Source organism: Ictidomys tridecemlineatus, chromosome 11 (assembly GCF_052094955.1).
Source record: "Ictidomys tridecemlineatus isolate mIctTri1 chromosome 11, mIctTri1.hap1, whole genome shotgun sequence".
Lineage (NCBI taxonomy): Eukaryota > Metazoa > Chordata > Mammalia > Rodentia > Sciuridae > Ictidomys > Ictidomys tridecemlineatus.
Genome location: NC_135487.1, coordinates 128,494,401 through 128,515,047, shown reverse-complemented (window position 1 = coordinate 128,515,047; position 20,647 = coordinate 128,494,401). Strand labels below are relative to the sequence as shown.

Genomic DNA, 20,647 nt, shown 5'->3' with positions numbered 1-20,647 from the left:
TTTAATAGTCAGCATTTTAACTTTGTACCAATTAGATGTCTCTAACAAATACATCCATGATTAATTTCATATACGTTTAGATGAAATTTATGTATCTGTTTTTTTTAAAAAAAAAAACAAGTATCAGACAAGTGCATTGAATAGTATTAGTAATCTTTTTTCCTGTTGAAGAAAAATCCTAGAGACAATGGATGTCAGATACTTTATAACATTTTAACAGTTGTTTAACCATCTAGAAACAAAACTATTGGGGGCTGGGGATGTGGCTCAAGCGGTAGCGCGCTTGCCTGGCATGCGTGCGGCCCGGGTTCGATCCTCAGCACCACATACCAACAAAGATGTTGTGTCCGCCGAGAACTAAAAAATAAATATTAAAAATTCTCTCTCACTCTCTCTTTAAAAAAAAAAACTATGCATTAGTAACTTTAAAGACATTTGTACTTTTATCTATTTTTTCCAATTTGAATTGAACCTTTTAAGTCATATTAACCAAAAGTATTTGGATCCATTTTTTTTAATTATAATTTATGAGCTCATATGTCAATTTTTTTGTACCAAATATATATAGACATGGCAATGCATGTAGACAGACAGTACACGGGTGCACCCACACAAAGCAAACAGACACACAAAAACCTTGTAGCTTATTTCTTAAAAACTTATTCGCTTGAGAGTTAACCTTTGTAAATTTGCCTTAGAATAAAGCAGAGCATAATCAGAAAAACATATTAACCTAGGTGTATTGGATCAAAATTATGAATTTAACAAATATAGAATTTTTAAAGTTTTCTGACCTTTTTCCTGAGGTGGTCCTGTTCATGAAAGCTGAAAAGAGTTGAGGGAACATAGACAAACAAAGGGGGCTAATTTTTCCCTGGAGGAACGTACCAAAGACGCAGCTTCATTGGTCTCCTTGAGAGAGTCCCCCAGGTTGGGGTCCCATTTTAAACTGGTTTTTCTGGTTTCTTGGAGAGCGGCCACCAACTTTTAGCCTGACATTGAAAAATCTTTAGACTATTTTTTAATAGTTGGGAGTTATTCATGCTTGTAAATACTCAGAGACAAAAGCCAATTTTTCTAGACAAAATTATGCTTTCCTGGCTGGGGATGTGGCTCAAGCAGTAGCGCTCTCGCCTGGCATGCGTGCGTCCCGGGTTCGATCCTCAGCACCACATACCAGCAAAGATGTTGTGTCCACCGAAAACTAAAAAAAAATTTTAAAAAAAAATTATGCTTTCCGTTATACAATTTAGGAATAATAATTTTATAAAACACTTTAGTTTTAATCTGTCCTCTGTAGGAACTGACATGATTTACCCACTTGGCCACCTGGCCCAGTTCCTAAATGGAGGCAATCTCTAGAATGCCTTTTTCTTTTTACCTTTAGCTTTTACTTTTGATAATTCTTTTAGTCCTGTTGGCAGCACTTTACAATTTAATGCAAGCTGTAGTGAGCACAGTTAAGACTCTTTTAACCATTTTTTTTCCCATTAGAAACAAACTGAGGTAGAAATTGACACAGAACACAAAGGGAACAAACAAAAACCAACCAACAGACAAAGTCCTGAAAATTGTTAAGAAAACAAGTTGAAGGGGTCCAGGTAGAGATCTCTTTAGCGCTTCCTTTCTCTGATGTCGGTGGAGAAAAGGAGTCCTGGTGAAGGAAGAGCGGTTATGAGAACAGGAAAAGGGCCCATGCACAACACACGGACAGACAAACAGCCAGCAAACAGACACTGGACAAATGACAAACAGCAGAACAGACACAGGACAAGCAACAATCGCTGAGGTCGCACAGGGAGACCTCTAATGGGGCAGAGACATGTCTCTCGTCCTGCCCCCAGACAGATACAGACAGATGAGGTCACACAGGGAGACCTCCAGGGAGACAGTGACAGCGTCTCGTCCTGTCCCTGGAAAGGTGTAAGCCACTGTGTCCAATCTGACCTTTTCCCCAGGAGAGTGGACTCCCCAGAACTGACAGCAGGAGGCTTCTCAGAGCGTCCTAGGACAGATGGGAGTCGTCCTGGGAGTGCGGCTGAGGAACGTCTCTCGGGAGCTCCCCTCTACTCCGGGGCCGAGGTCCAAAGGCCCGTCGTTGGAGGCAAAGTTGGCATGAGGGTAGGGAAGAAATGGATCCAGGGCGAGCCCTCAATGTTACAGTTAAAGCTTCGTCTGGGGTTTCATAAACTGACTTCCAGACCACTCACGTATCATCGAATCAAGCCTTTATTGAAGCACACCGGTGGTGGCTGAGCAGAACATAAAGCTGTTCCCCTGATCAGCCCCGAACAATTGCAAGGGCGCTCCTTATAAGCCTGAAAACCGCAAAAGGGATGTTCAGGGGGTCCAGCCAATGCAAGCCAGCCAGGTTACAGAAGCGGGACAGTGCAGTCAAGCCGAGGGAAGCCTAACCAATCCCAGTTAGCCCAGTCACCCCAGTTACAGAAACAGAGCCCCGTGACCCAGTTACAGAAACAATGTCCCATTAGGTAGTTCCGTGTTCTTAAAGGTTTCTATAGCAAAAGGAAAAGAACATCTTGCCCCAGTCATGACTCTTCTACTTGGCATGGTTGTTTTATAGGATGAAGTCATAAAAAAAAAAATGGAGTCACATTTGCTTCTATCACACAAGCACCAGCAGGGAGAAGAGGGCTTTTGTGCTGCATCCCTTAGGCCATGACGCCTGGACTTTGATAAGTGCTTGGAGAATGAACAACTGTACTCGCTCGGGCCTCCAGCCTACTGTCCAACCTCAGGTTGTCTGTGAAACCCTTGCCCCTTCTCCCACACAAACGTCCAAGGAACCAACAAGGGATGGAGTATAAAATCTTTTTTGGCATTAATTTGCCCTGAGCATAGTATTATGTCTGTGTCATCTGGCTGGTATTTTAGAGTCCAAATGGACCAGGAGGGGAGAAAGTAGAGGCCAGAAGATCAGGCAGGAACTATCGCAACAGGTTCACAAGAGAGAATGGTTAATCCACAGTGATAAAAGGAGTAAAAAAGGAGAGCATAAGAACAAGGCCCAGCCGTTTTCCCCAGAGACCCGGTTTTGGAAGTAGGATCACCCGATAAAATACTTCACTAAAAAGTTACTTTACTGTTTATCAGCAACTGAGATTTATTGGTTCCCCAGGTATTTTGTTTGATCTATTTTCTAAATCTGGCCACCCACCTTTGAAGTCTACCTTCACAAGCATCCAAGGAACCAACAAGAGACGGTTTCTAAAACTCCTTTCAGCCGCAGCAAGGTATCATGTCGTTGACGGACACTTTAGAGTGCAAACAAACTCAAGGAGACCAGAGGCCAGAAGGCCAGACAGCAGCTGCTGCAACAGGACGGAGAGCCAACAGCTCACTCCAGGTGATAAGCAGCGGTTCCCTCCGAGGCCTGGCTTTTGAAGTAGGATCACCTGATAAAATACTTCCCCTAAAATGTCATTTCTTGTTTCCCTGGAATTCTCACTCACTTCGTGTTGCAGGTATTCTGTTTCATCTATTTTCTGGAGATTCCTTATCCAGACACTGGTCCACCCAGCTCCAGGGCCAGGCCAGCTCCTGCTGTCTCTTTCCAGTCCAGGCCTCAGGGACTGGGACTTTTCCCCTTTCCTCCTCAACACGGTCCCTGTTGGTCCTCTGGCGTGGATTCCTCTTCCCAAGGGCTGGCTGGGAAGCAGGGTGCAGTTTTCCTAGCTCTTCCCTTCCTTGCTGATGACTTTCAAAATAAGTCCCCAGCCTCTCAGGAGAGTTTGACCTTTAATCACCAGAGAGAAGGGAGCAGGGAACCACAGTCAACAATCACAAGTGCACAAGACCTAAAAAGACGGGGTCTCAATGGGGGTCTCAGCTGGGGACCTTCGCATCACCAGCCTCCCACGGCCGGCCATCCCGGTGCCTTGTCCTCCTGTATTTCTGAGATGAATATGAGCACTCTGTGCCCCCAGAGCTCTAGGGATCCCCTTTTTCTGTCCTTCAGGAGTGTTTCTCCACACTCAGTCTCTGCCGTAGCCTAGAGAATTGTGAGCACCTAGAATACGTTAGGCCTTAACGGGCAAAGATGTAGAGTCTCTGGAAAGCCATGAAAAACCAAAATAAACTCTGGGATTTTTTTTTTAATATTTATTTTTTAGTCGTAGTTGGACATAACACCTTTATTTTATTTATTTTTATGTGGTGCTGAGGATTGAACCCAGGGCCTGGCATGTGCTAGGCAAGTGCTCTACCGCTGGGTTGTTTTTTTTTTAAACTTTCCATGGTGGGGATCAAACCCCAGGGCTAGAGTATGAGCTAGGCAAGGGCTCTACCACTGAGCCAGCCCTAGGGGACCTTTTTTTTATTTGGCACCAGGGATTGAATCCAGGGGCACTTTACCACTGAGCCACTTTCTTTTTCTTTTTTTAATATTTATTTTCTAGTTCTCGGCGGAACAACATCTTTATTTTTTTTTTTTAATTTTTATGCGGTGCTGAGGCTCGAACCCAGCGCCCCACGCATGCCAGGCAAGCGCGCTACTGCTTGAGCCACATCCCCAGCCCCACGTTCTTTTCATTTTTTGAGAACGGGTCTCACTAAGTTGCTGAGGGTCTCACTAAGTTGCCAAGGCTGGCCTCAAACCTGTGATTACAGTGCCAGGATGCCGCAGTCTGGCTGGGCACAATTCAGGAGCCACTTGTCAAGCAGAAACCAACTTTATTTAGAACACACACCACACCACAGGAGCTCTTCAGGAATTCCCTCAGAGCCCAATTGCCACCACCGCTTCCCACCAGCCTCTCAATCCCCCCACTCCTCCTGCTCTTGAGGCCCATTGGCTGGGTCACGTGGGTGGACCCCAAAAAAGTCCCCCCATGAGCAGCTCCATGGTCTGAAAGGGTGGGGAAACAGCCCAATGAGCATCACTGCAGAGGAGCCAATCAGCTGGCAGCTAGAAGTTTGCTGGGGCCCCTTCCCTGTGGCTCTCAACACCAGGATTACATGCATGCTGCACTTTGCCTGCCTTCCTTCCAAGGGACCTTTTATGAGGGTAAAAAAATGAAAATATGGAAACATGTAATTTTTAAAAAATGTAATCGTAGTTAAATATGCATAAAAACTTACCCTTTAAATGTACAGGTGTATGACCTGAAGTCCATTCCCATGGTGTGCAACCATCCCCGCCATCCATCTCTGTGACTTTTCAACTTCCTAAACTGGAACTCTGTACCCATTGACAATAACTCCCCATTCTCCTCTCCCTCCAGACCCTGCGGACACTGTGTGCGGGGGATAACCCAGGGCCCCCACGGTCAGGCAAGGCTCTGTCCCTAGCTACGCCCAGCCTCTGTCCTACACTTTACGAAGTGGACCCTGCTGGGCACCCTACTAAGGGAAGCAGGCACTCTCTGTCCTTCTCTGCCTGGCTCATTCCGCTTAGCATAACCTTCTCAAGGTTCACCAAGGTCTTAGCAGGTATCAGAATTTCAGAAATCAATTCCTTCTTTTTTAAGGACATAAAGTTTCGCACATGTTTAGTGACATTAAAAATGCACTCTTCAGGGGCGGGGCTGTGGCTCGTGGTAGAGCTCTTCCCTAGAGAGCGCGAGGCCTGGGATCCATCCCCACAGGGCACCACATAAAAATAGATAAAGAAGAAAAAGGTATCGTGTGCATCTCAACTAAAAAATATTGTTAAAATACTCTTTTATAAATATAAAACAATACCCTGAGTGTCATCTGGTTTCCTCCTGAAAGAGGTCTCTGAACACTGGGGAGGACAGCAGTTATTGTCTCCATTCCACAGGAGGAAAACAAAGAGCACACAATCCAAAACAGCAGCTCCTGGCCGCGCTCCTGGAACCCCGAGCTCTGCAAACCCCGCCCTCCAGACCCGCCCAGAACCACCGCTCCCGGGGCCCCGGGTGCTCTGCTGCCGCTCCCGGGGACTCCATTTCCCAGCAACCCCCGGGCCGCCCCGGCTCCGCGGCGCCCCCTCGCGGCGCACTGGGGAGAACCCCAGTTCCCGGCGGCCCTAGCGGCAGGTTCCCGGCACCGGCCGAGTTCGGGATGGCGGGTGCAGGTTCTGCTGCAGTGTCCGGGGCTGGGACCCCGGTGGCAGGACCCACAGGCCGCGACCTCTTTGCCGAAGGCCTCCTCGAGTTCCTGCGACCGGCTGTGCAGCAGCTGGACTCCCACGTCCACGCCGTCAGGTGCCCGGGGGCCGGCGGGGTGGCCGAGCCGGGGCGGGCGGGGCGGGGCGGCCTGCCCGGGGAGCCTCGGGGCCATGGAGCGGGGCCGGCTGGTCCCGGTGCAGGGGAAGCGTGGGCGGCGGGCGCGCTGACCGTGCGGCCTTGCGGCCTTTGCAGGGAGAGCCAGGTGGAGCTCCGCGAGCAGATCGACAACCTCGCCGCGGGTGAGTGGGCGGCCCGCGGACCCAGGCAGGACCTTCGGTTCCCCGTCCCCGGCCGGGTCTCTGCCCCTTGCCCCCAGGACGTCTGGGCCCCTGGGACCGGGAGTGAAAGGAAGTGAGGGGAAGGACGGGACGATTCCGCCTTCCCAAGAGCAGGAGGTGAGCTGCCAGACGTCGTCTGTTGCTCTTCCGTCCCCAGAACTGTGCCGCATCAACGAGGACCAGAAGGTGGCCTTGGATCTCGACCCCTACGTTAAGAAGCTGCTCAACGCCCGGCGACGCGTTGTTCTGGTCAACAACATCCTACAGAATGCCCAGGTAAACAAAGTCCCCGCTTCAAGTCCTCAACACAATGAGTCACGACTTTCAAAAATTGGGGGGAAGGGAGTGGGCAACTAGCATCAGTAATAGACTCCGTGCTCAGTATCCAGCTGCAGCCATTGACATCCTACGTGAACTTTGACGCAGGACCGTCCTCAGGTGTTTCCAGCACCTGGCTGGCTCAACCCCAAAGCTTTTCCCAGGGGCAGTCACTAGGTTCCACCTCTTTCTGTCTCCTAGGAGCGGCTGAGGCGGCTAAACCACAGCGTTGCCAAGGAAACAGCCCGCAGGAGGGCAATGCTGGACTCAGGAGTTTATCCCCCTGGTTCCCCAAGCAAGTAACAAGATGGCAGGGGACTGAGCAGCACAAACAGTTGTTACCCCACTGCCTTGTTTCAACACACAAGAAGATTCAGGGAACAATTTCTGCAGACTTTGGGACACTTAAATGGCAGCCTTGGTTTATTTAAAGCACTTATTCACTACGTGGGAACCCAAGAAACCTGCGTGCAGTAGACTCAAGTTCCCAGAGGACTTTCGTTACAGCTCTTGCTCCCTTCCAAGAACGAAATGAGGTTTTTTTCTTAACTACATACTTAATGACCATCTTTTTCAGGCCTCGTCAACCAGACTGGAGCTTCATTTGTTACGTGTCTGGTTATAGTGGACCCAGGCAACATGTTCTCTACCTGTGACTTCTCTTTTTCCTTTTGTTTACAGAGGATTTACAAAGACAAGATGAATGACCTCTGTCCACCCTTTTTTGTTGATTGCACTGGCTTGAATACAACAGCAGTACTGCTAGAACCATTTAATTCAATAAATGCTTAAACAGTATTCTCATTTACTGATATATGAAAAAGTTCCAGAGGTATATACTTCAGTTTCAAGTTGCCATTGCCATCTTGGTGTTTATGACTCAGTATCACTTCCAATGAAAAAAAAAGAGTAAATAAAGAAGACCACCACCTACTAAGGAAAAACAAAACCAAGAGCCCTACTAGGAAGTACTTTAATAGTTTTTCTTAGAAAAAAAAAAAAAATGTCCAAACACCTAACAGTTCACATTTCAACAAGAGAGTAATGGTTGAGTGGGGTGTTTAGGAGTTGGGATTTGGGCGTATAAGGAAGAAATGTTGATATCCTGCTTCATTATAGATGGATGGCATAGATTTATAAACAGGAGATTTTGGGCTGCTAGGCCAGTATCAAAACCAATGGAATGACAAATCTTTCTATAGAGTTTCTTTCCTGATGTCTCCTCTATTCCACAGAAATGCACCATACAAAGCCCAGTAGCAGATAGCTTAGGATCTGGTCTTCCCCTTGAGTAGGAACGGGAATGAAGGGAAGGAAGATCACTCTTGAGTTTCCATGCTTTCCTCTTCCTCTCCTTGAGGTGGTTCTTCTGTATTCTCCTCCTCTTCCTCTCCTTCCTTCTTCTCAGGTGGCTTCTCGTAAGCCTTTTCTGAAGGTGTCACTATCACTCCATCCCAGGTAGATATTTCAGAAGCAAGATCTAGAATAAAAAAAAATAAGTGCTTTCAAACAAATACCCCAGCAAACAAGCAGAACACAGCAGAAACATGAAGTCATCTGAGTAAGATGGATGCACTGGCTAAACCCCTGCAATTTCAGCAAGACTGTCTCAAAAGAAAGGGCTGGGGACGTATCTCCTTGGAGTGCCCCAGGGTTCTGTCACAGCACCACACAAAGCCAGCTGAGCACCAGAAGAAACCCCTGACCCATACACACAGTGAGTACTCACAGCTGGCATCACCCTCCTGGCCAAGGATCTTCCTAAAGCCACCGTGTGAGAGGATTCGAACCAGAGTCTGAGCTGTGTAGCAGACCATATCCTGAGGAAGAGCAAAGTGAGGGTAAATTAGCAAAGAAAATCAGTACTTCATCTGAATGACACCCTTGTGAAAACAGATGCATATAACTTTTAATCTTGGGACCACAGTCTTTGAAAACCCCCAGATACCCTGGATCCCTAAAGATCATGTTCCCTAGGTCCTCTCAGAATAGACCACTTCATAACTGTCCCAATACCTGCTGTTCCAGGGTCATGACCGTATGTACTCTGAAGTTGCCGCTTTCACAGGGGTCAGTGATACCCACTGATCCTGGAAGAAACAGCCCTGCAGCCAGAATCTGCAAGCAACGCCTGAAACATAGGGAAGTATTAACACACCCCCACTACCACCTTATAACCAACCCCAAACTGAAAAGAAATATGTGGTACCTGTATGCCACATTTAGGGCCAAAGGCTGTCTGGTGGGGTTATTCATCACAGCATAGTGCCCCTAGAAAAGAGTAAGTCTGGTAGGTGTGCCACCAAGTGGCAATTCTATCTTTAAAGCAAACTAAAACTTGAATAAATCATCACAAGGAAAATAAGTCATTAAGGTCTAGCCAAACACATCCAGAAGAAATTTTGAAATTGGTCCTCATTTGTTCATTTCTTTCCAGTATCACAATAATGAAATAATAGTAATAAAAACAAAAGGGGCACTGTAACTCAGAAACTACCCATTTAATCAATTATTCCCAGAACCCAATGAAACAATAAACTTTGAATCTACTGGATCACCTGTCCACTGAATTTCTTTTTTTTTTTTTGAGAATTTTAACATTTTTATTTAGTTCTCCGCAGACACAACATCTTCGTTTGTATGTGGTGCTGAGGATCGAACCCGGGCCGCATGCACACTAGGCGAGTGCGCTACCGATTGAGCCACATCCCCAGCCCCTGAATTTCTTTTTAAGCTTTACTGAATTTCAGATTCTAGTAGGTTTCAGAATAAGTACTACCAATATTAATGCGTAGGAATTCCTATTGTCCTTGTTTACTTACAAGTAGGTCAAGGATCCAGGGTGTGAGGGGCTCAAAGCCAGGAAAACGAATCCTTAAGTCCTTCAGCAGTCTGATGAGAACTTTAACTCTGAATGTAAAAGGGATCCAAGGATTAAAAGTAGTAACATCGCTGCTGGTCAAAGTGGTACACGCCTGTAATCCCATTAACTCTGGAGGCTGAGACAGGAGGATCTAGAGTTCAAAGCCAGCCTCAGAAAAAGTGAGGTACTGAGCAACTCTGTGAGACCCTGTCTCTAAATAAAAATATTTTTTTTAATATTTATTTTTTTAGTTATTGGCGGACACAACATCTTTCTTTGTATGTGGTGCTGAGAATTGAACCCGGGCCGCACGCATGCCAGGCAAGAGCGCTACCGCTTGAGCCACATCCCCAGCCCTCTAAATAAAATATTAAATAGGGCTGGGGGTGTGGCTTAGTATCAAGTGCCCCTGAATTCAATCCCTGGTAGCCCACCCCACAAAAAAAGGTAATAAGATCACATTTCCACACCTGAGGTAGAGTTGAAGCTGACTATACTATTTATAAAACTGCATGTGCTCTTCTTTCAATCTTAATTTGCTTATTTAAAGTAAAAATGAAAATCCAACAGATCATGGCCAAAACAGTTCTATCAGAGGAAGTATAGGGAAATCCTGCTATTCAGTTAGAAAGGTTATCTGAAAATGACCAGAGACCGACTCACGTGGACTGAGAAGCATTTTCCTCGAACCAGCGGGCATGTCGGATGGCTGCTAAAGCACTCTGCAACACCTTGATATCCACTAGATAAAGCATGACAGACCAATGTGAAACAATCCTGTTATTAAGCAAGCAGTCCAGTCCTGCCACCACCACAGTTCAGAAACTTAGGAGAGGCAAGCTAATTTTAACAATTTTGTTAAACCATCCCATGTTCCTCAGATCAGCAAGTCACTTGTTCCAAAATTATTACACCTATTCCAAACTAAATCTAGAAGCATGCAAGATCTATGATTTTCTCCAAAAATCTATCCTCCTTTCTTCACAAATATTTCCACCATCCTTTTTAATTGTTCCAAATTTTCTTCCTGGCTATCCTATCTTTGAAAATTTCACTAGGAAGCTTGTAAAGTTATTTCCAAAGTACAGGGTAAACTTAAGTCCTTCAATTTCCAGAAAGCTTCCTATGAAACAAAAAAACTCAGCAAAGATACCATGCATTTTATTTCCCCCACACTTTCAGCAATGGAAAAAAGGACTAACAGTGGAGTTCCGGGTCCAGTTTTCGGAGATTGGGTGGCACTGTCGTAATGAGAATCTTCACTGTAGCATCAGAAGAACTGATTTCAAAACCAGTTTCATTGGTCAGCATGGTCAAAACTAAAAGAATAAAATAATCAAAAGTTGTAATTCACATTTTCATTAGATGATCAAAGTTAAATCATTCCTGTGGGAAACAGGTGGGCATTTAAAAACCAGAGTTCAGACTAAGGATTCAAAATACAGAGCTTTAGAAAGGAGATAAAATGGAATTTCAAACCCCTTCCAAAAACTCCTACAACATAAAACTACATTTACTCAATCTAATCTGACCTGATTTTGTTGAAAGTATAATTACAGGACCTGGCTCCTATTGCCACTCAATACATATTCAGCAATAAATTCAAACCTTCAGATGGATCCTGTGCTCTTAAACTTTCCACGACTTTGTTCCCCAGGGCAGCAACAGCTTCCACTAGATTGAGGGGGAAAAAATACCATTATAAATCATCTATTTATGTAGACTTCCTATATATCTCTGAGATACTTAGTACCGTCATTTCTGCCCCACATTCAAGTGTGGAACAAGTGTAACAAAACACTTTTACAAAGGAAAGCTTAAGTCCTAGACGTAGAAACTGGAAGGTTCAGGAATAGGACACTTCCTATACTCACATCTTCTTTCCATACTAAAATCGTTAGATTTTTTAATAACTTAAAATTTTTTTTTCTTTTGTAGTGGTAGATGGACAGCATGCCATGCATTTATCTATTTGTTTGTTTATTTTTCTATGCAGTGCTAAGGATCAAACCCAGTGCCTCACAAATGCTAGGCAGGTACTCTGCCACTGAGCTAAAGCCTCAATATCAGAGTTTTTCAGGTCAGTGGCACTTATAACATCTGAATTGGTTAGTCCTGTGCACTGTAGGATGTTTAGCACCATTCCCAGCCTTTAGCCCCTTTTGATGCCAGGAGTATCCCCTAGCTGTGACAACCAAAAACATCTCTAGGCAGTGCTAATAATTCCCTTAGGAGCAAAATATCCAGCAGAGAAACACAATCCCAGAGTACTGGGCATACATTCTTTCAGACACACATTAAAGAGTCTGTCCCTTTTATGGTTTGGATATAAGGCATCTCCCAAAAAGCTCACGTGTTAAGCAATGCAAGAATGGTGAGAGGTGGAACGATTAGATTATGAGAGCTGAAGCTTTGTCAGTAGACTAACTCAACAGTCCCTTATAACCCAGTAAACTTAAAAAATCAAATTTCCTATTTATGTTCCAAACACCCCCCCACCTCACACACACACAGATCTGGTCTTTAAAAATCCCTAGGTCCCAAATCAAACTATTACATTGTTTTCCACGGTCAGAAAGATGAACTGGGGGCTGAGGGATGTAGCCTAGCAGTAGAGCACTCGCCTGCCAAGCTCAGGGGCCTGGGTTTGACACCTAGCACCAGAAAAGAAAGAAAAAGAGGTATACTCACATGTTGGCAGAATCTTTAGTATTACCACCAGGTCAGCTACATTGTGTCCTGTAGTCATTGTTCCCTTTTTATATGATCCTACCTGTCGGACTTCTTCAATTTGCTATTGAAAAAAGAATTTCAGGGGGAAAAAATTAGAAGAAAAAGGTGCCAAGTTCCTCTCAGATCTCTCTTTTATTTAGAGACAGGGTCTCATTGAGTTGCTTAGCGCCTTGCAGTTGCTGAGGGTGGCTTTGAACTAGCGATTCTCCTGCCTCAGCCTCCCAAGCCACTGGGGGCACGTGACCAGCTGCTCTCAGAACTCTTAAGACACAACTTCTTATTTCCCACATTTGGATGCAGCAGTGGTATATTCATATCTCAAAAGCATGAAAGCATGGTTATACAACATGGCTACAGATAATAATGATAGCTGATAATAATAATAAAAATCTTGCCTCCAACAACAGGGAAATTTCAGAAGTCTATACTTTTCCATTTTAAGTTAAATGTGGAACAGGTAAAGAGACAGAAGCCAATGAAAATTCCTCTTAACAAGGCTGCCCTATCTTAGAACTAAGCCATCAAAAAACTCACCACTTCAAATGTCCCTGGAGCCACAATCAAATTGTCGATCACATTGTTTATTTTTGTCACCAGAGAAAGGATTGAGGCCTAAAAACATCACAAAACAAAAATACCCTAAAGTCAAAAATCACAAGTAACTTCTCAAGAGTTACTTGAGGTTAGGGGAAAAAACATTTTCCCCTAATCTCTTCTATACAAACTCATGCAATAGGGGTCTGAAAACACTTCACCCCTTCTGGCCTTGAATATATCTGAAAAGAACAACTATTTAATCCTTAATAGATTCCCCAATGAAAATATGATGCCACATAACCACTCATATATTCACTTAGCACTTTAACTCTAACTCTCTATATAGAGGACAAGTAAACCTTCTGTGGAGTTTAGGTTCTTGCTGGTGATCAAAACCAGAGCCTCATACATGCTAGTATAAGTGCTCTACCACTGAGCTACACCCACAGCCCACATAACACTCTTCTTAACTATAATAGTCACTTTTCTGTTTTTAGTGAAATCTCAGAAAGAAAGCCAAAAGAACACACCTGTTCTGCAGAATTGGGAGCAAGGTCCTGATTCCTCTTCAGCAAGGCTTCACTGAAGGAAGTTTCATCAGGTGCTGGCTTGACTCGAGGGAAGGCCATTTCACACTGAGAGAAAAACAAAAACGTACCATTTACCAAAAATAAGATACAACAGATATTTTTTCCTGTTATGATAGAAAAAAAATTAAAAACAGATAATTCTACTCGTTTTCAACCAAAGATGTTCAAACAAGGATAGAAGAGCCATAATTTAAGCTCGCGCTACCTTTGTATTTAAAAAAAAAAAAAAAAAAAACTAAGCCAGAGACATAATTAACTGCTTAGGACAGATTCCAACTATGTAGGCAAGAAATCATCTTCCTTACCCTGCTTACATTTTTTTTTTTTTTTTTGGAAGTACCGGGGACTGAAACCATTGACACTCTACCATTGAACTGTATCCCCAGAACTCTATTTTAAAACAGGGTGTCACTAAGTTGCCAAGGCTGCCTCAAATTTTGAATCCTACCTATACAAACTCAGGCTCCTTAGTAGCTGGGTTTATAGGTATGCACCACTGCAAGTGGCTTTGCTTACATTGTTTTGGTACATGAAATGACACACAGTTGACTCAAAACTCCAACTCTACAGAGGGGCAGAGTGGACAAAGAAGGCTGGATTTCATCAGTGCATGCTGTATACATGTATTGAAGTATCACACGGAACCATGTATATGGACTACGAATCTGTATTAATTGTAATAAAATCAGGGTCCGAGTCGAGTGTTTGCTCGGCAGGCTTGAGGCCTTAAGGTCAATCGCCAAGTGCCAAAAGTAAATAAACACATAAGTAAAACTCTTTAAAATCCCAAATCATTCACGAATCCCTACTCCAACCACCTACATCCACAAGTGACCATGACCAGGAAACTGACATTAACTCAAGCACTCACCAAATAGAAATCGAATGGGATATGTGGCACGAAGGGCCTGAACCTAAAACAAGAAAAACAGTGCAAACAGAAATCAGGCCGACGGGCACCGGCACGGGCGAGGCGGAGAAGGGGTCTGCCTCCAGCAGGGGGGCAGGCGGGGCCCCTCCAACCCCCACCCCGACGACGGGCACTGGCCAGTGCGGGGATGTCCAGACGGGCACTCACCCTCCTCCTGGTCCCCCTCTGGAACCAAAGCGCCCGCCGCGCCCACGGCCTCGGTCACCCCTGAAAACAGAGTCATTTCAGCTCACTGCAGACCTCCACCACGGCGCGCCAGCTCCCCGCGAGAAGGAACCGAGGGGCTTCGCGCGTGCATTTACAGGGCACGTCCCGGCCGCCTCAGTCCAGACGGCGGCGCTCCTGCGGGCCCCGGGGACCCTCCCTCTCTCCGGCCCCTCCAGGCCCGACTCTCGCACCCGCCTCCCCGCTCCAGCCCGGCCCGGCCCGCCTCCCAGCCTCGGACCACCCTACTCCCCCGGGCCTGGGGCCGCAGGCCCGGGACACACCGCCCTGGGTCCTCCGACTCCCCGCGACCCACCTTCCTAAGTTCTCAGGGAAACACCTTGAGCACCTACATCCCCTTACCTCATGGCTCCCTTAATCCTGGACAATGGAGGCCCCACCAACCGCCCCTTTTTTCCGAGGCGCGGGTAACCGGAGAGGCGTCTTGCCGGCGCGTCCCAATAAAACTCGGCGCGATTGGCTCCCTCATTACTCCGCCCTTCATGCTCATTGGCTTACTTTGGCGAATCAGGCTTAGGAACAAATAAAAAACGCCCACTGTGTCAGGAATGAGCCAATAAAACTAGGTTTAACAGTAGTGACAGTTTTCGACTGGACACTAGATGGCGCTAGGGAAAAAAATTTCCAGGACGGCGAACACGTAGAGAACTTTGTGTAGGCATTATGAGAAGGCTCTGTCGCAGGTAGCAGAGTGGCGCAGCGGAAGCGTGCTGGGCCCATAACCCAGAGGTCGATGGATCGAAACCATCCTCTGCTATCGGAGTGCAATGTTTTGTTTTCTAGAGCAGGTAATTTACCTTTCTTCTGTAGAGCTAAACTATTCTAGTTTCTTTGTTTCTTCCTCAAAATTGAATTTTTAGGAGCTGTTTTTGCCACCGACAAACAACGTGGAGGGAAGTAGAAAGAGACTTTAGACAGCAATGAAGAGCACGTGTAGAGCCCTAAGGCAGGAGCCTGGGAGGCCAATGGAGAGGCCGGTGCACAGGAGCCGGAGCAGTGGCCAGCAGAGAAGCCCAGCCTCACCCCCTGTGGAAAGTGCAGGAATAATTGAATTCCATTGACCTCCATTACTCCTCCCGACTTAGATTCTAGAGTTGCTGTGATTCCTTATCCTTTTCCAGGGCGGAGTGCGTAGATCTGAAGGGTAAATGACTCCAGCCAGGTAAGGAACACGTCCACCGCCTCATTCCGGTGCCTGGTGCCTGCGCTGCGGGGAACAGCTGTTCTGATTTCCATTAGTGTACATCAGCTTTGTCTGTTTTGATCTTCACATAAACAGACTCACACCAAATGTACTTTCTCTCCTTCCTCTAGGTCTGGCTCCTTTGGCTCATCTGACTTCGAGATTCTTCCATCTTCTACATTTATCATCCCCACCCCACCCCCATGTTGGGAATTGGACCCTGGGCCCAGCCCATGTCAGGCCAGCAGTGGGCCCCTGAGCCACACCCCCAGGCCAGCTCTTCTGTCTTTATGAGTAGTGTGTTTTGTATAGTAACATACCTACCAGTTTTCTATCCATTAAGTTCTTGATGAATTCAGGACCTCTAGCTCACTGAGGCACACTTACACCCACCTGTGTTGTTTCCAGTTTAAGACATTCTGTGTGGAACATGCTTGTACATGTTTCTTGTGATGGGATGCATTCATTTTCCTCGTGAAGGTGTGGGTGTATATGTATACAGAATTCAAATTATATACATATGTACACTTGAATTCCACAAAGCAGCAATGTTTATTAATTTAGTGCTCATTTAGACTAATCATTTTAATGCTCTTTATTTCTTCCTTCCTGCATCTCCAGCCTACCATCTGGAATAATAGTCCTTTTTTTTTCTTGTGGTTCTAGGAATTGAACCCAGGGGTGCTCTACCACTGAGCTACATCACCAGCCCTTTTTATTTTGAGACAGGGTCTGGCAATTGCCCGGGATTGACCTGGAATTTGTGATCCTCCTGCCTCAGCCTCTCAAATTGCTGAGATTACACATGTGCACCACCACACCCAGTTCTTGCCTATCTTTTATGGTTTTTGTTTTTTTTGTTGTTGTTGTTTGCTTTATACCAGGAATTGAACCCAGAGATGCTTTACCACTGAGCCACATCCCCAGCCCATTTTATTTGTTATTTTTAAGACAGACCCCCATTCTGATGCTGGTCTATGAACTTGCAATCCTCCTGCCTCAGCCTCCCAAATCATTGGGATTACAGACAAATGCCATTGCACCTAGCCTCTTATGTTTTTATCTTTTTATCCACATTTTTTTTTTTTTGTACACAGGATTGAACCCAGAGGCACTATACTACTGAATCACATCCCTAGCCCCTTTTTGATTTTTTTTTTTTTTTTTTGAGACAGAGTCTCACACTAAGTTGCTTAGGGCCTTGCTAATTAATTTTTTTTTTTAATATTTATTTTTTAGTTCTCGGCGGCGGACACAACATGTGTTGGTATGTGGTGCTGAGGATCGAACCCGGGCCGCACGCATGCCAGGCGAGCGCGCTACCGCTTGAGCCACATCCCCAGCCCCCTTGCTAATTAATTTGCTGAAGCTGCCCTTAAATTTGCAATCCTCCTGCCCCAGCCTTCTGAGTCACTGTGATTATAGGCCTGCACCACCACACAGTTCTTAACTTTTGTTTTAAAATATTTGGGGTCTAGGATCACAAATTCAAAGCCAGCCTCAGCAAAAAAAGAGGTGCTAAGCAACTCAGTGAGACCCTGTCTCTAAATAAGATACAAAATAGGGCTGGGGATGTGGCTCAGTGATAGAACATTCTTGAAGCTCAGGATTCTTCAATCTGTAGCAGCACACACACACACAAATGTTTTTTTAAAACATTTTTAAATTGTCTGCTACTAGAGTTACTCCATTATTGAGAGTTTGATTATAAACTTTATTTCTAGTTCAGTATTACTTCTGAGCTCCAATCCCACGAATTCAGAAGCCTAGTGAACACCTCCACTAGGGTATCTATAGACACCTCAAACTCAAACTCAAATTCAGTCTCCCCCATAAAAAACTCCCAGTTCCTCAACCAAAGTGTCAATGTCACCTCAACCCTTCACTTTGCAAAGTCCATGAGATACCACAAAACATTTCCCCATCTCCTATCCACCTCTACAACATCTGGCCTCTCCCCTCCCCACCTCAAGACAAAGACTTGCCTATCACACAAAGGTTTTCGTGACCTGTCCCCTCTGCCCTCTTTCCTGCCTCCCCTCCTCAGTCATCAGAGTTGAAAACAAGCTCCCACTGCAGCCAGGCAGGTAATGCTTTGAGTAAAGCACATTGGGTAGGAACCTGTCATGGTTTGGATATGAAGAGTCCCCAAAAAGCTCATGTGTGAGACAATGCAAGAAGGTTCAGAGAAGAAATGAGTGGGTTATGAGAGACTTCACCCAATCAGAGAATTAATCCCCTGATAGGGATTAACTGACTGGTAACTGAGGCTGGTAGGGTAGGCTGGAGGAAGTGGGACATTGGGGGCATGGCTATGGGGTATATATTTTGTTGTTTTTGTTTGTTTTTCTTTTCGGGGGGTAACCAGGGATTGAACTCAGGGGCACTCAACCACTGAGCCACATCCCCAGCCCTATTTTGTATTTTATTTAGAAACAGGGTCTCACTGAAGTTGCTCAACATCTTGCTGTTGTTGAGGCTGGCTTTGAACTGGCGATCCTCCTGTCTCAGCTTCCCCAGCTACTGGGATTACAGGTGAGGGCCACCATGCCAGGCTTATATTTTGTATCTGGAGAGTGGATTGTGTCTGTCTGTCTCCCTCCTCCTCCTCTTCCTCCTCCTCCTCCTCCTCCTTTGTAGATGACATAATATCTTTATTTATTTTTAATGTGGTGCTGAGGATGGAACCCAGTGCTTCACATGTGCCACAGGTGCTCTGCCACTGAGCCCCAGGCCCAGCCCCAGCCCCTCTCTCTGCTCCTTGATCATCATATGAGCTGCTTCCCTCTGCCACACTCTTGTGCTATGATGTTCTTCCTCACCTGGAACCCCAAGGAATGGAGCTGATTTTCTGTGGACTAAGACCTCTGAAACTGTGCCCCCCAAATACAATGTCCCTACCCTAAGGTTGATCTGGTCATATCTTTTAGTTACTGCAGTGGAAAAAGCCAACTAAGACAGAACCGGAATGAACTAGTCATTTGAAGGAGGTCACAGATTCTTGTTCCATCTGATTGTCCATGGAGGGGCCTATATTACTAGCTCTTCTGTTTCAATAAAAGTCAGAAATCCCAATATTCATGTACCATCTGTTGATTTTTAAATATGGGCAATTTAATGAAATATATAGAAAGAACATAGTTGGATGTTGTGGCCCACCCATGTAATCTCAACTACTCGGAAGCCTGAGGATGGCAAGTTGAGGCTAGCCTCCCACAACTTAGTAAGACTGTCTCAAAATAAAATAAAAAGGGCTGGTTTGGGGGATGTAGCTCAGTGTTAAAACTTGTCTAGCCTGTGCAAGACTTTGGGTTCATGCAAGCCAAACAAAGCATATTTATCTCTGGGCCACTAACTATAGACAACAAGAAAATTCATATGTCTCCTAAAACTGCATGTGTAGGAAATATACTTCAATAGTATGTTCTCTCATTAATGAATTCAGCAAAGTAGCAGGATATAAAATTAACATCCATAACTCAATTGTGTTTCTATATATCAATGGTGAATCAACTGAAAGTGAAATTAGGAAAACTATCCCACTCACAGTAGCCTCAAAAAAAAAAATACATTGTTACTGATCTAAAAAAAAAAAAAAGTGAAAGACCTCAAAAATAAAAACTACAGAACACTAAATAAAGAAATTGAAGAAGACCTTAGAAGATGAAAAGATTTCCCATATTCTTAGATAGGAGAATTAATATAGTGAAAATGGCCATACTACCAAAACCACTATACAATTTTAATGCAATTCCTATGAAAATTCCAAAGACGTTCTTTGTAAAAATTGGAAAAGTAATTACGAAATTCGCTTGGAAAAATAAGAGGCCCAGAATAGCTAAAGCAATCCTTATCAAGAAAAGTGAAGGGGAGGGGCTGGAGTTGTGGCTCAGTGGTAGAGCACTCGCCTAGCACGAGCAAGGCACTGGGTTCGATCCTCAGCACCACATAAAAATAAATAAATAAAATAAAAGTATTGTGTCCAACTACAACTAAAAAAAAAATATTTTAAAAAAGAAGTGAAGCAAGAGGCACCACAATACCAGACCTTAAATTATATTACAGAGCTATAGTAACAAAAAGAGACCAATGGAACATAATAGAAGACATAGAGACAAGCCCACATTAAATAGTTACCTCATACTAGACAAAGATGCCATTAATGTGCACTGGAGAAAAGACAGCCTCTTCAACAAGTGGTGCTGGGAAAACTGGAAATCCATATGTAGCAGAATGAAATTGAACCCTTATCTCTCACCCTGCACAAAACTCAATTCAAATTGAATCAAGGACTAGGCATTAGACCAGAGACCATGCATCTAACAGAACAGAATGCACACCCAACATGTCAGCTTAGGAACCAACTTCCACACAAGACTCCTAAAGCACAAGAAGTAAAATCAAGAATCAATAAATGGGATGGTATCAAACTTAAAAGCTTCTTCCCAACAAAGGAAATAGTCAAGAATATGAATGGGAGTAAATCTTTGCCACCTGCACCTCAGATAGAGCATTAATCTTCAGGATATATAAAGAACTTTAAAAACAAAACAAAACAAAACAAACGAACAAACAAAAAAATAAGGGACTGGGGTTGTGGCATGTTCAAGGCCCTGGATTCAATCCTCAGCACCACATGAAAATAAGTAAATAAAATAAATGTATTGTATCTAACTACAACTAAAAAATAAATATTTAGGGGCTGGGATTGTGGCTCAGTGGCAGAGCGCCTTCCTCTTGCATGAAAGGCACTGGGTTTGATCCTCAGCACCACATAAAAATAAATAAATAAGTAAAGGTATTGTGTCCATCTAAAACTTAAAAAAAGAAAAAAGAA

General features: G+C 44.7%; 2 protein-coding genes, 1 long non-coding RNA gene and 1 other non-coding gene across 5 annotated transcripts; 3 read left to right on the top strand and 1 right to left on the bottom strand.

The window, feature by feature from the left end:
• The first annotated feature begins 5,984 nt into the window (after positions 1–5,984).
• Positions 5,985–7,546, top strand: Snapin (SNAP associated protein). Of its 2 annotated transcripts, none has more exons than XM_078027523.1 (4): positions 5,985–6,188; positions 6,345–6,391; positions 6,588–6,706; positions 7,430–7,546. In XM_078027523.1, the coding sequence occupies exons 1-4, from the start codon at positions 6,046–6,048 to the stop codon at positions 7,538–7,540; spliced, it is 420 nt and encodes a 139-aa protein (XP_077883649.1). In that variant the 5' UTR covers positions 5,985–6,045; the 3' UTR covers positions 7,541–7,546. The 2 variants fall into 2 exon arrangements, with proteins under 2 accessions (XP_077883649.1, XP_077883650.1); XM_078027524.1 differs by having other exon boundaries at positions 5,990–6,188; positions 6,950–7,546.
• A 159-nt stretch (positions 7,547–7,705) lies between these two features.
• Positions 7,706–15,124, bottom strand: Ilf2 (interleukin enhancer binding factor 2). The gene is made up of 14 exons (XM_005331266.5): positions 14,970–15,124; positions 14,550–14,609; positions 14,343–14,385; positions 13,412–13,516; positions 12,879–12,956; positions 12,303–12,405; positions 11,220–11,285; positions 10,814–10,930; positions 10,275–10,353; positions 9,571–9,658; positions 8,958–9,019; positions 8,765–8,879; positions 8,478–8,568; positions 7,706–8,228 (listed from the first exon to the last, which is right to left on the bottom strand). Exons 1-14 carry the CDS (start codon positions 14,972–14,974, stop codon positions 8,068–8,070), a joined length of 1,173 nt encoding a protein of 390 aa, XP_005331323.1. The 5' UTR covers positions 14,975–15,124; the 3' UTR covers positions 7,706–8,067.
• Positions 15,125–15,230: 106 nt separating this feature from the next.
• On the top strand, positions 15,231–18,885 carry LOC144368506 (uncharacterized). The gene is made up of 2 exons (XR_013428266.1): positions 15,231–15,789; positions 15,942–18,885. It is a non-coding gene; the product is annotated as an uncharacterized LOC144368506 (long non-coding RNA).
• On the top strand, positions 15,313–15,384 carry Trnam-cau (transfer RNA methionine (anticodon CAU)). The gene has a single exon. It is a non-coding gene; the product is annotated as a tRNA-Met (tRNA).
• Positions 18,886–20,647: the final 1,762 nt, after the last annotated feature.